The sequence below is a fragment of the Pteropus vampyrus genome, unplaced genomic scaffold, assembly GCF_000151845.1.
Source record: "Pteropus vampyrus isolate Shadow unplaced genomic scaffold, Pvam_2.0 Scaffold128, whole genome shotgun sequence".
Taxonomy (NCBI): Eukaryota; Metazoa; Chordata; class Mammalia; order Chiroptera; family Pteropodidae; genus Pteropus; species Pteropus vampyrus.
The window spans coordinates 4,500,039-4,517,774 of NW_011888909.1; the positions used below are offsets into that span (position 1 = coordinate 4,500,039).

A 17,736-nucleotide genomic window follows, 5' to 3' on the forward strand; every position below is an offset into this window, starting at 1 on the left:
GCACTCAATGCCCACCCGCCCTTGAACCTGAGCAGGCATGTGACTGCTTCAGCCAATAGAGAATAGCAGAAGTGACCCCCAAGACTAGGTCATAAAAGGCCATGTTCTCTTGGAACACTTACTCTTCAGGCACTCCTCTCCAGGACATGCCTGTAAGTGCTCTGAGAAGCTCAAACCAGGTGGAAGGGCCACCTGGTGATGCTCCATTCACAGTCCCAAGTGAGCATCATCTTCCAATCATTCCGAGCAGATACTAGACACATGATTCTAGCCCCCAGCCATTGGAGTCACCTCCATTCGAGACCCAGCCAGGATGGGGCAGAAACAATTCATTCTTATTGTGCCCTGTCCAAATGCATGACCCACAGAATCCATAAGCATAACAAAATGAGGTTGTCTCGTTAAGGTTTGGGATGTTTTATTATGCAGCAATATCCTGTATAACCAGAACAAGTAAATAGATAATGCGATGTCAGTGTTATCCAATGTGAGTGTTCTAAAGAAAAGAGAAGCAGAGTACAGGAAGTGCTGACCAAAAGAGTGGCAAATTAAGTGAATTCAACTAAATCTGTTCAGGAAGAAAAAGCCAGTGAGGAAAAAGGGCAGCGAAAGAGAGCTGAGACCCGTGCCTTGTGGTGTCTGTGGAGGTGAAGGTGCACTGTGCATGCCCTGCTTCCCTCAGGCTCACGGGTTTCTCAGAAGGCCCCCTCTCAGCGACCTGAATGTGAACATCGTGGCTCTTAAGTTCAAGCCAGCTTCTTCTTCCAACCTAATTTTCAAAAATAATTTTTTCCATAATCCTGTATTAAGGGATTTTTATGGGTACCTTTGACAAAAGGCATTTTTCTCTTACCCACTTTTTAATTTACTTTTTTGCACGTGGTATAAAATTCAAAAGATGCAAAAGTTCCAGAGCAAAGTCTCCCTCTCACTCCTGTCCCCATCCCACTCACTCACCCTCCTTGAGGCAACTCTCTTACCAATTTAGGGGTGTCTTTCCAGAATTGGTCTCAGAGTTTAGAGCCAGCCAGTAAACTTTACCTATCATTCTGCACCTTGCTTTTTTCACTTATGTCTTGGAGTTTCTCTGTATAATTACATAGACATCTTTTTTCACTCTTTAAACATTTTTTTTTTTTTTTTTTTTTTTTTTTTTTTTTTGCTCTGGAATAATTTTAGCTTTACGGAAAAGTTGCAAAGATAGTAGAGAGTCCCCATTATACCCTCACCCAGCTTCCCCTAATATAATATCTAACATAACTATGGCACATTTGTCAAAACTAAGAAGTTATCATTAATACAATACTATTAACTAAACCACAGAATTTATTTAAATTTCACCAATTTGTTCCAGGGCCCAACCCACGGTACCCATGACATTTAATTATCATGTTCCCTTAGTCTCTTTCAGTCTGTGACAGTTTCTCAATCTTTTTATATGTTTATGACCTTGATACTTCTGAATAATACTGGCCAAATATTTTATAGAATGTCCTTCAGTTTGGGTTCTTCTGATGTTTTCTCATGATTAAAATGGAATTATAGGTTTGGGAGAAGAATACTACAAGGTGAAGTACTCATCGCAATACATCACATTAGAGGCACACAATATCAACATGACATTAATGATGTTATTAACCTTAATCACTTGATTAAAATTGCACCTATCATGTTTGTCCCCTGTAAAGTTATTAATTTTCCCCTAATAGGCTCTATTCTTTGGAAGTGGATCACTCAGCCCAGACCACACTCAAAGGGGAAAAGAATTAAAATCCACCTCCCAGAAGGGACAGGGACCATCTACCCATATTAGTTGGAATTCTTCTATATGGGAAATTTGCCCCCGTTTGGTCATCATTTCTATTATTTCTTTACATCAGTAAGGACTCATGGGTTATAATGCAATACCATCATTATTTATTTCTGTCGCTCTGCTTTGGGTAATTAGAAGCTCTTCCTGTGTTTTTTGACATCTCCCCCTCGTTTTCATTTTCTTTCTTTTCTTTGTTTACTTTTTCATCCCTCCCCCTCCCTTTCCTCTTTTTTTCTTCTCCTTTTTAAGCACTTTTTAGTTCCAGGTACAGGATGCTTCAAGCTTATCTGATATTCCCTACTCCAGTTCTATAATTAACCACTTTTCCAAGGAGCCCTGGTTTCTTTTATTGGAGAAAGGTATTTAGAAACCGAGATCTGGGCTCTAGGTGTGCTTGTTGCTACTAGAGTGTCTCTGTTTCAAGGTCCTCTGAGTGGACAGGGTTTGGAAATATATGTATGTATACTAACTCATGTGTATACACATGTCTATAATTCTTTCTGGACCTATCTAATTATTTGTTTAAATAAACATGAGTTCATACTGATAGCTCCTACTGTAATCCAACACAAGGTTATTTTAGCCTTTCCCCTTATTGATTTGTAACCTGGTTTTTATTATCTATAATCTATTTACTTATTTGTTCAATCCTAGTACACATATAAAATTGTTTACGAATTGCCAGCCTATACTTTGTGAGAAACAAATTTACCAAGTAGGGTTCAGTGTTTACTCACAATAGTTTTTTGCCTTTAGTCTTACAGTATCCAGTCAAAACATTTTCTGGAGTTACTTAGATCAGCTCCTTTTCTTTCCACCTGCTTCATTGAGGTTATGTCGTAAATATGTAATACATATTTATGTGCCACATCACGATGTTTCAGTCAATGGAGGACCCCACATAATGGAGACCCTAAGATTATAATGGAGCTGAAAAATTTTTATCATCCAGTGACATAGCCATCATCACTTTGCAGTACAATGCATTACTTATGTGTTTGTGGTGATTCTGATGTGAACAAATCTACTGCACTGCCAGTCACATAAAAGTATAACACATACAATTATGTATAGTACATAATATTTGATAATGATAATAAATTACTATGCTACTAGTTTATGTATTTACTATACTTTTTATCATTATTTCAGAGTGTACTCTTTCTACTTATAAAAAAATGTTTGCTATAAAATATCATACCATGTTAGGCTGGTAGCCGCTTCATACATCTCATGTTTACTGTGTCTCTTGATTGCATCATTTTCTCTTGTGTTTGATTTAATCTCGCATTGTTTTGCTCATCATGGCCACTAAGCATATAAAATCTACTTCTAAGCTTGCCAGTAAGAGACCACCTTGAATGATTGCCCTGAAAGTTAAATTAAAAGTGATTAAGGACTGTGAAAGTGAAAAATCAGTGTTAGTTATTGTTCGCCAGTCAGGCATGTCCCATTCCACTATGGTTATGATCTTGAAGAGCAAGAACAAACTGATGGGAGCTGTTAAAGGATCTGCTTCATTCAAGGCAATGAGACTAACAAAAATTTGAGAAAGGCCTATATCAAACATGAAGAATCTTCTGATGACCTGAAGACCAGACATAGCATATCCCTCTCAGCACCATGATGATCATGGCCAAAGCAAAAAGTTTGTTTGTGATGTTGAAAGAAAAGGCTGGCGCCAACTACAGTGTCGAACTTACTGCTAGCTCTGGGTGGTTTAAATGATTCAAGAATCATTCTTCATTATATAGTGTGAGAGTGAATGGTGAGTCTGCAAGTGCTGATGTGAAGGCAGCCGAAGAATTTTTGGAAATTCTAAATGAACTGATTGTGAAGGAAAATTACTTGCCAAAGCAAATTTTCTATATAGATGAAACCTCCCTATTGTGGAAATGGATGCCTAAAAGGTCCTACCCGAGGAGGACCTATGCCCAGGCTTTGCTGCAACTGAGAAAGACACTGAGACCACACTGATGCGAGAGGTTCTCCATGACTTTGAAGGATTTGCCAAGAATGAGGAGATTGCAGAAATCAACAAGGCGTGGTTGAGATGGCAAACAACTTTAACCTGGGTGTGGATGAGGATGACACTGAAGAGCTCCTAGGAGTGGTTTCTGAGGAATTGACTAATGAGGAATTCTTGGAACTAGAACAGGAATGCACAGCTGAAGAAGAGACAAGAGAAAAGGATACTGCAGAAGAAAAAGAAGAACCCCCAAGTGAAGCAGAAACTTTTGCAGACCTCAACGATCTCCTTTAAAAGTTTGAAGATACGGACTCCAACACCGAGAGGTTTCATTAAGAGAGGAATGTTCACAGTGCACTCTCTGCTTACAAACAAATTTATGATGAAAAAAAGAAGCAAGCAAGCAAACCACCAGGGATATAATTCTGAAAAGAGTGAGACCTCCTCAGGCAGGTTCTTTGGGAGATATTACAGAAGAAGGCATTGTTATCACAGGAGATGACAGCTCTGTGTGTGTTATTGACCTTCCAGTGCGACTAGATGTGGAAGTGGAAGACGATATTGATGATCCTGACCCTGTATAGGCCTAGGCTATTGTTTGTGTATGTGTCTTAGTTTGCAACAAAAAAAAATTATAAAAAGCAAAAACGAATTTTAATTTTACAAATAGAAAAAAGCTTATATAAGAATATAAAGAAAAAAGTTTGTACAGCTGTACAATGTGTTTGTGTTTTAAGCTAAGTGTTATTACAAGAGTTGAAAAGTTTTTAAAATTTAAAGTTTTTAAGGTAAAAAGCTTACAGTAAGCTATTTATTATTAAAGAAAGAAAAATATTTTTTATCAATTTAGTGCAACCTAAGTGTGCAGTGTTTATAAAGTCTACAGTAGTGCACAGTAATGTCCTAGGCCTTTACAATCAATCACCACTCACTCACTGACACTCAGAGCAATTACCATGAATGCAAGCTCCATTCATGGTAGTGCCCTGTACAGTTGTACCATTTTTTATCCTTTATACTGTATCTTTTCTATGTTTAGATACACAAGTACCATTATATTACAATTGCCTACAGTATTTAGTACAGTAACAGGCTATGAATGTTTGTAGCCTAGGAGCAATATGCTACACCACATAGCCTAGGTGTGTAGTAGGCTGTACTATCTAGGATGTTTACATGATGACAAAATTGCCTTTCTCAGAGTATACTCCCGTTATTAAATGACTCATGACTGTACAGTTAATTTGTCATAGTCTGCATTCCATTCTGTGATCCTATATTAGTCGATTTTTAAAATTTGCATACAGCTCACTATGTGTGGGTTTTGACAAATGCATGGAGTCATGTATATACTACCCTGGTACCATACAGAATAGTTTCATCACTCCAAAAATCCCCTTGCACATAGGGTGACTAAATGTCCCAATTTACCTGAAATGGAGGAAGGGGTCCTAGGATGCAGGACTTTCAGTTTTGAAACCAGAAAAGTCCTTAGCAAACCAGGACAAGTTGGTCACCCTGTGAGGTCTTTGAAGTGAATTATTCTCCCCTCCAGCAATCTTCAATAAACAGCTTGTTTGATATAATTTATACAGATAAAATTCATTCATGTCAATTTAATTATATTTTTAGTAAATTTATAGGGATAAATAATTAAAATTTAATTATTAAATCCAATAATTAAATTGGATTTTATTCTATCATCTTTAAATGTTACCCCACATACCTTAGCAAACTCTAAACACCCTCTAAACACTCCTTTAGCCACATTCCATAAATGTTGACGTTTTATGTTCATTTTCATTCCATTAACATTTTTCTTTGTCATTTCTTCTTTGATTCATGCATTATTTAAAAGGGTGTTGTTTACCTTCCAAATATGTGGGGATTTGATGAATTTATTTCTGTATTAAATTCCAGTTGGTCATAAACATACTTTGAATGATTTCGGTCTTAGAGCCTAACAGTGCGATGTTACAAGTGCGCTTGAAAAAGTGTGTAATCCGCTGTTATTGGCTGGAATTAACTAACTAAACATCAGCTTCAGTTGGTTGATATTGCTATTCAACTTTTCTACATCCTTGTTGATTTTATGTCTAGTTATTCCATCAATTTTTGAGGGTGTGGTATGGAAATTTCCAACTATAATTGTTGAATTGTCTATTTCTCCTTATAATTGTCAGTTTTTGTTTCATGTATTTTAGGACTCTGTTGTTAGTTGTGTATACATGTATATATTTTTTTATATTCCTAATACATTAATCTTTTAATTTATTTTAAAATGTCCCTCTTTGTTTCTGGTAATATCTTTTAAAGTCTATTTTCGTCTGATACTAATCTAACCATTGCAGCTCTTGTATGGTTACTATTTGTCTGATATATCTTTTCCCATTCTTTTATTTTTTACTCTAAATGGGGCTTTGAATCAGAAACGAGTCTCTTGTTTGTTGACAGCCTACGGTGGTTGGATCTTGTTTTTATATTCAGTCTGACAATCTTTGCAATGTTTCAATTGCAATGTTTAATCCATTCGCACCTAATTGATTTACATATGCCATTATACTATATGTGTATATAAATGTGTATATGTCCCTCTGTTCCTCCTTTACTGCCTTCTTTTGTGCTAAAAATTATTTTTAGTGTACCATTTAACTTCTCTCTTGATTTTTCAATGATGTTTTTAAGTTATTTTCAAACTGGTTGCTCTAGGGATTGCCATTACATCTTATCACACTCCACTTCAGGTTAATGCTGACTTCATTCTGGTAAAACACAGCAGCTTTGCTTGCAAATAGTTCTGTTCTCCTCTTCTTTGATCTATTATTATCATATGTATCACAACCACATATGTTATAAACCCCCAAATACAGTTATAACTATTGATTTAAATAATCTTGTCATTTGAAGAAATTAAAACACATTTATAGTCTTTCATATTTACCCATATATTTATTATTTCTAGTGCTCCTTATTAGTCCCATGTTGATTTACCATTTGTTGTCATTTTCTTTCCCCCTGAAGAACTTTTTTGTATGTCTTATAAAGCAAATCTGCTAGTAATAAGTTCTCTCAGGCTTTGTTTCCCCGGGAATGTATTTTAACTTAACTTTTGGAGGATGATCTTTCTGTATATAGAATTGTTAGTGGTGGGGTTGTTACTGTTGTTGCTATTTAGCAATTTGAATATACCACCCCAGTCCTCTCTCGCATTGCTTCAGAGGAAACGTTAATTGCATTGTTCTTTCCTTGGGTTATTTTTACTCTTTCTGCTTTCAAGATTTTCTCTTGTCAGTTAAGGTTAACTATGATGTGTGTAGGTGGGAATCTCTTTGAATTTATCCAATTTTGGATTCATTGAGATTCTTGGATGTGTGGATTAATGCTATTTATCAAATTTATCAAATTTGAAAGTTTCCAGCCACTATTTCTTCAAATATTGTCCGTACCTTTCTCTCTTCTTCTTCTGTGACTACCATTTCTCTATAGTAGTATGCTTGATATTGCACATAGGTCCTAAGGCTCTGTTAATTTTTCTTCAATTATTTTTCTCTCTAATCTTCAAGATTAGGTAATTGTTATGATCTATGTTTAAGTTCACTTATTCTTCCTTCTACCATCTCAAATCTACTGATAAGACCATCTACTAAATATTTCATTCAAGTTACTGTAGTTTTCAATTCCAGAATTTCCATTTTGTTCTTTGTTATATTTTTCATTGTTTTCATTGAGATTCCCTTTTTGTTGTTGTTGTTATAATTATATTTTGCATGCAGCCTTCCATTCAACCAGGGATGTGTGGAAAGCTTGATCAGTCCTCTACGGTTCTCTCTTTTCCAGGATTTCCCTAGTAAGTTTCTGTTTAGTCCATCGGTCTGCCATCTGTCCCAAGTGGGACAGCAACCTCAGGCTAGCAGAACTGTGAACTTTCCCCTTTCATCTCCTACGAAGTTTTTTGTTTTTATTTACAATGTCACTGAGCATGGGTTTTTCACCCTCCCCTCCAGATCAAGTCCAACAATTAAGCTGGTAGTTTTCCATGACATCCTCACCCTGGTAGCACTACAAGTTGGGGGTAGAGGAGGAAATGGAAGCAGCCCAGGCAAAACTCCCACTGTTCTTTCCTGAAGATATGCAGTTTTTCCATAAATAAATGCTTCTCAATTTTTTTTGTTTGTTTGTTTGTTTGCTTTTTGTCAACTTCCAAAGCCCTGAAGTGATTGGTTTGGGCAATTTCGTCCTGTTTTATAGTTGCCTAACACTTTGCCAGAAATACCCAGATATGACTGAACCTTTTAGTCCTGGACACAATTTGTGACGCAGCTGCAATCAGGACTCTAACCTCCCAGCTTCAGCCCCAGTGCGTGAGTCAGTCTTCTTTAAATAAAGCTCTCTATTCAAACACAGACCTCCCTCTGCTGTTGAGGGAAGGCTCAGAATTTTTTAGGTTTGCCTACTGAGAGGTCCCAATACAGTCTAGGGAGTAATCTCCAGAGTGGGATACAAAGAACCCAGAAGATAGGATGGCACCCATCAGTCACAAGAGTGTAGAGACTTGTATATAAAAATTAGAATGAAATTAGCCTCCACTCAGATTTAGCACACAAGTCATCACCCACCCTTGGATGGTCAATTGGATGGTCATGTATCACATGTGGAGTACACATTCCTGCAGAAGGAGTAGATATTCCTTACACAGTTGTCTTGAGGGAAGTACCCTCATGCTGTCATCCACTTTCAGCTAATCAAGAGGTGCTGTACTCTATATGGACACTATTAAGGGAAGTCAATGACTTATATATTAATTAGTTTTAAACTAACCCCCAAAACATGGACAAATGGGTTAAAAAGACTCCTTCGAATAAATCACCAATTGAAAATAATACTCAAGTACAAGCAAACAACAAGATAATGGCAGAGCCAACTCTTTCTCCTCCTACTACTAGGAGGTCTTCCTAAGTTCCATTAGGAAGTAAATACAATAATACTTTAATCGGATCTGATCAGAAGTCATCCAGAAAATAATGCAAAATTAACAAGACTATGATTTGAAATGTAAATTGACAAATTCTCAGTAATGAACCTCACTCCAATTCTTTATGTGGCTTGAGATATTAGCTAATAATCATGATGTCATCATAATTGCCAAGGCATTTTAAACTCCTGTATTTCGTGTTTCTATTTTTATGTAAATTAGGTACATGATAGAGTAATATAGTAGTGCCTGTACATAATTTTCTAAGCAAATTTATATCCACCGTGGTCATTAAACTTATTACCACTAGAGGTGTAAGATAAAATCCTGCTGGTCTATGTGGTACTCTTGGGTTGAGATCCCATGTCGGTCAGTACCGTGCCACTGTGCCAGCTGGACACTCTGCCATGGGGCTGGCGAGTCCCAAACTCTCTATCACAGTCTCCAGGCAGATGTCATGCAATTTGGGGAATGAACTTGCAAGACCAGAACGCAACACAGAACCAGAAGACTGCTCCCTACAGCCTCTGACATCACTTCTTTTCCCCAACTTACTTTACGGTACCTACTTTAAGGTACCTACTTTATCAGTATACGGTACCTACTTTAAGGCACCTACTTTATCAGTGGGGATGTATAACTACAGATGGGGAAGACCTCTTATCCTTCCACATTTCCCATCAGAGAAGACATGAGAAATGTCATCTTTCACACAGTTTGATCTGTACAATGGAGCAGATCACTGGTGGACTTGTTCCATTAACCTTTAACTTTTCAGTGACCAAAGTAGGGAGGACTTGAATAGGACCAAAGACAGGACTTGTGGGCTTGGCTCTGGTCTTAACTCCACCAAATGACCCCCAAGTGGGAGGCAGAGGGTATAAATAAAATTTGCCCAAGGTTACCCCCCAAAAAAGTGGCAGTGCCAGAACTAAAACCCAGACAATCTGGCTTCTAATCCTAAACCCAACATCCTAACCACTTAGTTTCTCCTGCCTCCCCATATACTACTATCTGTCCACTACCTGGTCACTAGTCATTGCTGGTGCTAGAACTGGTTGCCAGAGGAAAAAGCACCCTCATTTGTTTTACATAAGGTATGTTTGTTGCAGGCTTACAGATTTGGGGCTTAACATACACAAAGATGTACTCTGAAGAGTTGCCATCTAAAAAACACCCACATCCACACATATGCTTGTTGTTTTATCCATCTGTTGCCAATACTTTCAGATTCTGGGCAGACTACCTCAAGTATCTGCTTTGCTTGCCTTGCTTAAGTTTTTGACATCTCTCATTTTTTCAGAGTCCAGCCTAGGACAAAATCTTGAACATCACTGTCACCAAAAATTGCATAGCCCACATTTTCGATATTGTGGACTTCTAGCCAAATTCGTTTTCCACTGTATATTTGTGGCTTGTTTCCGGCTCATACCACTTCCACACCATGAATTAGCAAGACTGGATGGGAGGCCACCTACCCAGTCCAATACACAGAATGTTTCTGTTGTACCAGCAACTTTATGAGCAAATTGCTTACACCCTAGAGCTACAGGCTATCATTTTTGTATCTGAGTATGGCAGAAATGTACATGACTGTGGGTAAGATCAGTTACTCTCTTTTCTAGCTCCCATGGCATTCTGTGCATCAGGGTGGGGAGTGGAGGGGGATGTGTGCGGGAAGAGGGATGGGGACAGGAAGTGCACCACTTGTCTCCCAGCCCCAACGCCTGCCCGGGTGAAACCTGGAGTCCATGAGTGTCAAATGGATATTTTTAGGACAGAAGACAAATCAAGGACTGTCCTCCTGGACTAGTCTCCCTTCCTCCTATAGCGCTAGGAGCAAGGCCATACCTCTCCAGCCCCAGCATCATTTTAAGGTGTGAGCCACTGTCAGGAAAATGGGAGAGAAAGCAGCATAGATCACAGGCTGGTGGACTTGGCATGTAGGGGCTGAGGGATGACAGTTGCCCCAAGTGCCCAGGGTTGCTTGGAAGCCAAAAGCTGAGGCTTCAGGAATTTTTCAATCTGGGATAGAATGCATGGGGTGAATATGCTGGAGCACTGGTTTTCAACAAGGTGATGCGACCCCCTAGGGTACACTTTGGAAATTTGGAAAATGTTTTTGGTCATCACAATAGGGGGACACTCCTTGGATGCAGAGGCCAAACTGCCATAGACTTGTCACATTTCATATGGCTTATCTAACGTTCACATAGAGGTAGAAAATCGAATCATTTGAGCAAGGAACCTAACATTATTTTGCACAGATATTACACATACACTGTATATTCTAGGAATTCAACTAAACTGAGTAGAGTGTACTGTTTTGTTGGGAAACTTAACAAAAATCACATCTCCAGCAGCCCTGTCACAGGAGTCTGAGTGGCCCATTCAACTCACCTGTCACACTGCTTGTAGAGCTGTCCCATTCACAGCCATCCTCTTGCAGGTACAAGCATCTAATCCCGTCATCGCCACTTCCAGGGTAGTTGTGCCTGGGCCTTTACTTATTGAAATACATATGAGTTTATTATGTTGCTTTCTTTTTATTCTTTATATTTGTTAGTCTTGTGTTTTTGTTTTTTTTAATTTCATATTAGTAGATGATGTCTTTTCATGAGAGCAAAATTTATAAAAAGAGGAAAGTGGGACTGATAAGGTTATGCTCAAGGAGCTAAATGGGTCCTTGATGCCCTAAGTTTGACCTTGATTCTGCCCTTCAGTGTCCTCACTGGTGGCCTGCAGCTGCCCCACCACTAGTGGCCCCTGGGTAGTCCTGGAGCAGGAAAGCAGCAAGATAAGATGTTGGAATGGGTACCCTGGAACAGGGGGAAAGGGAGGGTCCCATTCCAGGTAGCAGGCCACTACAGTGCCCATCACGTGTGCCCAAGTGGGAAACTCTGAGCTGAAGAGAGGTGGATTATCCAGCTTCTCCATCGATTAGGCATGTGAACCAGTCATGTGGTCATGGACGTGGGGCAAAGTAGATGCCAAGAACTCCCTTCCTGGACCAGATGGTGGTGTACCATCTCCCTGCGCAGGCCTCCAGCAGGCCACCCATGAGGGGCCACTCTGGCAGCAACCTGGAGGAATCTTGTCCTTGGTTGGGGAGAGAAGTCCCGACAGGACTCCCATTCTTCACCTGTCCTCTGAATGGAATGCCCAGCCAGAACTCCCCTTTTTATGTGTGCCTTCGAATCACACCTCTTCCAAGATGCTTTCTGCGATCAGCCCAACTGAGACATCATGGCCACCATTCTCTACCCCGGTAACCCTTTTTATCTTGTCATTATCTGCCAATAGATTATAAATATATTTGTGTTTATGGACTGTCTCCCCAACTAGAAATGCCAAGAGGGCAAACATTTTGTCTGTGTGCTGCTGTACCCCTAGCTCCTAGAACAGTGATATAGCTCTTACAAGGAACCCCAGAAATATTTGTTCCTGAGTGAGCAAGAATAATATCAAAGTCAGAACTCAATCCCCTTCCTCCCCTTAGACATAGCGCAATTGACTTGTCATCTATTTTTGCAAAGGTCAAACCACTCCAGTTCTCCAGTAATCAAAAACTAGCATGGTATGAGTTTGGGGTCTTCAGAGGTGAAAAAAAAGGGCTCTCATAGATAGGGCAAGGAAAGTTTCTGTGAGATGGTAAATAAGTTCACGATGAGCTTGACTGGACTCCACAGCTTGCCTCTAGTCTGTGCATTCCTTCTGCTTTTTCTGTATGTCTGAGGAACTTCAAGCACAGTATGCCCACCAGGAAAATGAAACTGTTTTAAAGCACTATCTCTGACTTGACTTGAGGACTTGGTACATGTCAGATTTTACATAGACTGTGCAGAAGACAGAAATGAGCTCTTATTCTCCAAAAGCTTCTGCACTGTGATGGAGATAAAACACTACATACATCTGAGTACAAAGAGAGAGCAGTGAATGGCTTCAAGTGTTGCCAGTATAGTGTTTAACCCATTAGAGAGAAGGCAGGAAGAGGTGAAGCAGGTAGAAACAAAGAGCTCCTGGAGGTATCCTATCAGAGTTCCTTGAGACTGACCTCTACGACCCTGGCATCTGTTGGGGAGGGAAGGCCCATAAAGCCTCTGCCCACTGGAACAGGGAAGAACTCACATTAGTGAACATGACTTTCCTTTATAAATCACTCTACAAATAACTGTAGAGGATGCAGTGTCCTGGCAAAGGAAGTCTAGTACGTGGGGGAACTCTGTAACAGAGCAAGGCAGATCCAGCAAGGAGTCTGCTTCTGGTAACTCAGGCCAGGTATGCACAAAGGGTTTATGCAACTGAGAAGGGTGTCTTTACACTCCCATATCTATTCAAATGCTCACTACTGGTCTGTGTCACTTACTTATTCGGAACAGGACCTGGGTCAGGTCTGCAAGCCTTGTTGGTCCAATACACTAAAAGAGGTTTCGTGCTCTCAGGGAGAAGACCCATCTGCTTGGTGAGGCCAGCTAAATAGGAAACACTGCTCATCCCTCATCCTGACTGCTCATCCCTCATTCTGATGATAGGTGATACTCTGAAAGAAAAGCTTGCAAAAAACCCTCAATTATTTATCACGTATGTTCTCTAAAAAACACCCATCAGACAGGAGGAAACAGAGACACAGCAAATAAATTCAGATGTTTTATTCTATAAAGCACATATGCACATATTTCAAATACGGAAAATTAATTTAGGAGTGAATGCCATAACAGATCGGCTACTGACAATCATGCAGCAAGATAAGTGAAATGGATCCACTGGCCCTTGTAACCCCACAGTGCCTACAGGAGGATTGAAAAACCAGGATGCTGAATCCCTACAGACTGCCAAAGAAAATGCAATAGAAATGGCAGGTTCCTAATGATGAGAAAAATTTACAAATAGAATCAAAACTGATTCAAGTCACACAGTGAAAGGACAAAAGGAAAAAGAAAAAGAGATCAATATGATCTGGAACAACCACTGTAATAGTAAGTTGACCTTTCATTGGACCTCCAGTCCAAGATGCCTGAGGATGAGCCAGCGCTCCCATAAGGGGTCACTCCTCAATGGCAAATGGGCCCTGTCTGTGACACTCTTCCAATCCTGAGGTCCCCTATCAAGACACTACAGAGGACCAGGCCTTGTCTGTAAGTGCCTCCACAGCAACAGGTCCCCTGGACTTCCTGAGACCCAGTGGAAGTCTCTTTAGGTCCTAGACCTCTTTACCCAGGTCTATGGCCTCCGCTCTGCTTCAGCCTTCCTTTATACACCTGACTCTGGGTTTCCACAAGATCCTTGAAAATTACCTACCAGAGTAAATGCTGGATTTTAAAGTGTGTGTCCAGGCATTTTTGGTACTTTCTTTCCTCAAGCCTAGCAGTGTGCTTCTTCCCCTGGCTACAGATTCCAGCCATTCCCTAGAATTAAAACAAGGGTAATATTAGCAGCACGCTGGACTGAACAAATCAGTGAAATTGACTTTTTCAACCTATCTTTCTCCTTACTCTGCCAGTTGTAAATCTATCCATAGAATGCCACTCATTGGGATTTTATTACGTCAGTAGCAGCTTAACCTAAAATCTGTTGGTCTTAATGATATTGGTGTTTCTAAAGGCCCAACAGCTTTCTCAATTTTGTCTCCTAAGAGTCTCAAAGTCTCTGAAGAGAAAACTAAATTAACAAGTTAGCCATGCATCATGTAAGCAACTCACCTCAAACTGGATAGACAAGTATGATTACTGTGCTTGAAATGTACTGAAAGGAAAAAATATATATTTACACATCCAGTTACTAAGAAGGTTATTTTAACAATCTTCAGTGAAAGCCCACAGCTGTTTTCCATTCAAGAATGCCTGGGATAAAAATAGTATTAAAATGTGACTATTCTAGGCCAATCTATAATTCTAACTTAGAACAGACTATACAGACCTGGAGTTAAGGGAAAGAAGTGCTAATAGTCATGTTCAAGATTTTACTTGCCCTTCTACTCTGCCTTTGCTTGCGAGAATGCAGAAATCATTAGTGACAATGAGCTACTAAAGCAAAAAACTTAAGAAAAACAGGAAGACAAGTAACAAGACTAGAAAATGTGAATTTTTTTTTAAATGAAGATGGATTAGAAGGAAAAAGGGGTAAAGGAATTAATCATCAAAATGTAGGAAAGGAAAATGTTGTGGGATTTCCTGATAAATAGCAAATCAGAATTGCTTTCATTCACATTTTACAGGCATCGTTTTTGTAATGGCACTGATCTACTAGTTGTCATTTTCCTCTGATAATGTTAACTGCATAGAAATAAATACGAAAAGAGGGAAGAAAAACCACTCTCTCTTCAAAGAAAATATGAAATCCTTTCACAACTTAGACCAAATCTTCATTCTTTCTTTCCATACTGTCATCTGCTTTCCAGAAAACAGAATAGCTAATTTTTACCCTACTCTAGAGATATTTACTTAATTTTTAAGCCCTTCTGAGTGAGGAAGCTGCTTTACTTTTATAATAGAGGGAAGGAACAACAGAGGAGAAAAAGACGTGGAACGTTTTGTGCCAACTCAATTCCATAAGACCAGGTTCCTCATCATCCATGCGGAAATGAAACTTAGATATTTACCATGGAGGTGACTTTAAAATATTTAACTTTTTACTCAAGATGAAAGCACAAGTCTGTCCTAACTAGGGTAGTAGTGAAATGTGAGTATTTTTATTTTTTCAAAGAAAAAAAAAGAAAACATAGAAAGATAGGTATGTTTCCCTGCAAGCAAAATGGAGAAAAAGATATTACTGTTGTTACTATGATTATTAAGCCAGACACATAAATCCACAAAACGGATTGGTGGCTTGGGAAATGCAACACCATGTCAAAGGTGCTAACTGTTTCGAACCAAAGCAAACCTCAACGCCACCAGCAATGAAACACCCTGTGACCTTGGTAAAGACAGCACAGCCCGCTTGGATGCAAGGAGGTCAGGGATTGCCGCTGGCACTGCTCATCATCATCCCACCAAGTCCCCAGGAGAGGCTGCAGGGTTCAGGCTGCACCCAGTGCGAAGCACATGCATCACTGGACCAATTTCTAATTAGATTTTTATAAATATATACAAATCAGTTACAGGCACTTGAAATGTCTTTGGCTGGAATAACCCAACATTGCAAGATAAGGTATTCACAGAGTGTCCAGGCCCAGGCTGGCATCAGCAGGCAATGATTACAGCTTATTTCAGTCTCTCTCAGAAAACGGGCAGTTGTGGGATTAGGCATCAGCCAAAGCCACCTAGAAGAGAGTGAGACAAGCAATCCAGTCACACGGCAGAGCCCAGGTAGCTCAGTCCCACTGGCACCCTGTCTGGGGTCTGGTTCCCACCCAAGATCAGGGAGCCACATGCATGCATCTGCCCAGCCGGGGAATTAAACCCTAAGAAAAAAATCTCATCTAGGAGAGAATGAACAGAAATCTAAAAGTCTCCTGCCAGAAGCAGCCAATCTAGTGGAACCGCTGTGCTGAGATAGAGTTAACTGTTTTGAAACCTTGATCAGCATTCTGTGAGATAATTTCTCAAGCTGATGGAAGTGAAGCAGAGGCAGCTCCCCAGGGACAGCTGCTCTCCAGTGGGGATTTGAGAGCAATTCCCACAGTCCGTGCCTTTTACAGTTAAGGTCTGGGTATATGGATGGTTGAAAACCCAACACCATAATTTAGGCTGAGGGTAGACTACTTCTGATAAAATAACAGGAACTAATTTCTTTGGAGGAAAGCTGCCACCCACGATCAATGTAATAAGGACTGAGATGTTCTATACTGAGATGTTCTATACACTAGCCAAATGCTAGGCTGGACCCCATCCACAGCTCACCTTCTCAGGACAAAATTCAGGACTGCTCTGACGCAATTTGCTGGGTCTGCCCTTGATAACCGCGTAGCAAAACATTGTTATCACCATCACGAAGAGGAAGTAACTGGTGTGCATGAGATGCAAATTTATTAATGAACGGTCATCCTGGATAAAGAGAATAAACCAGAAACATCTGCTTTAAGTTACTGCAAGATTTTATGCTGGGTGTCTGGAAACAGGTTCACAACCTCCAGACTTGCCTCAACTTTAATTCTTAAACAGAAACAGTTTCCCCCTTTTGTCTTCTAAACTATTAAAGCTGGATCTCATTATGTGAAGATGTGATGTTCCCACGACCAGACCCCCTTCCTAAAGCAGTCCTATGCCCTGGCTCCTGCATCCCACATTATCTGAACAACCCCTCACCCCTGAAAAGGCCTCAAAGACCCAGAGCCTTTGACTCCCACCTCCTCTTTCTCTGACTGCCCTCAGGGTGCCATGCCTGTGTTCTTAACCCCTTGTTACTCCCCCATTTGGAAGGCCTCTGCATCACTTCTCTCCAGAGGCAGCTTCCTTCCTTCTGCCTTTTTCCTACAAGTCCCTAGATGAAAACGTCTTTGACCTCCCACATGCAATCAATCACCAGGCCCTGTCAGTTGTTGAGCAATCCCGGCCATGCTTCCATTCCTTTTCCTTTCCACATCTCCAGGCCTCACAACATCAGCCTTAGGCTCCCTCCCATTTACACACATCAGGTGGGCAGACCAAGTCTTGCTAACATACTGCTTTACAAACTCCCTACAGCTCCAGTGCAGGCAGTGATTGCCTCCTCTGAGGAGAAAGTCCAAATGCTTCAGCAAGGGACAAAGGGCTTTCTGGAACTTACCCTCAGCCCACCATCCAACCTGATCTCCACTGCTTACTTCTCTGCAGGAAAGCGAAAAGGAACAGGCAAAAGAAAAGAAATCCACCTAACATTTACTGACAGGAAGAAAAAGGCATTTATAAAAAAAATCAGTGCAATCTGTAAAAAGTGGGCTCAAGTGTAAGCAGGAAGCTAAACTAGCATGTCATCCACTACTCCAGATGACAGTGTCTTTCTCCTTAAGCAAAATTCTATTTGGTGCTCAAATCTATCCAGATTTATCTCTTCCTATTTACTTCT

The 17,736-nt window shown here is 40.1% G+C and overlaps 1 protein-coding gene across 3 annotated transcripts in view; it reads right to left on the minus strand.

The window, feature by feature from the left end:
- Window positions 1-13,388: 13,388 nt before the first annotated feature.
- TMEM248 (transmembrane protein 248) overlaps window positions 13,389-17,736 on the minus strand; it is a 41,853-nt gene continuing 37,505 nt past the window's right edge. For all 3 annotated transcript variants that reach the window (XM_023534618.1, XM_011366975.2, XM_011366977.2), the window contains exons 6-7: window positions 16,593-16,736; window positions 13,389-16,012 (exon numbers count right to left, since the gene is read on the minus strand). In XM_023534618.1, coding sequence (XP_023390386.1) covers window positions 15,992-16,012; window positions 16,593-16,736 — 165 coding nt within the window. In that variant the 3' untranslated portion in view covers window positions 13,389-15,991. The remainder of the gene's footprint in view (window positions 16,013-16,592; window positions 16,737-17,736) is intronic.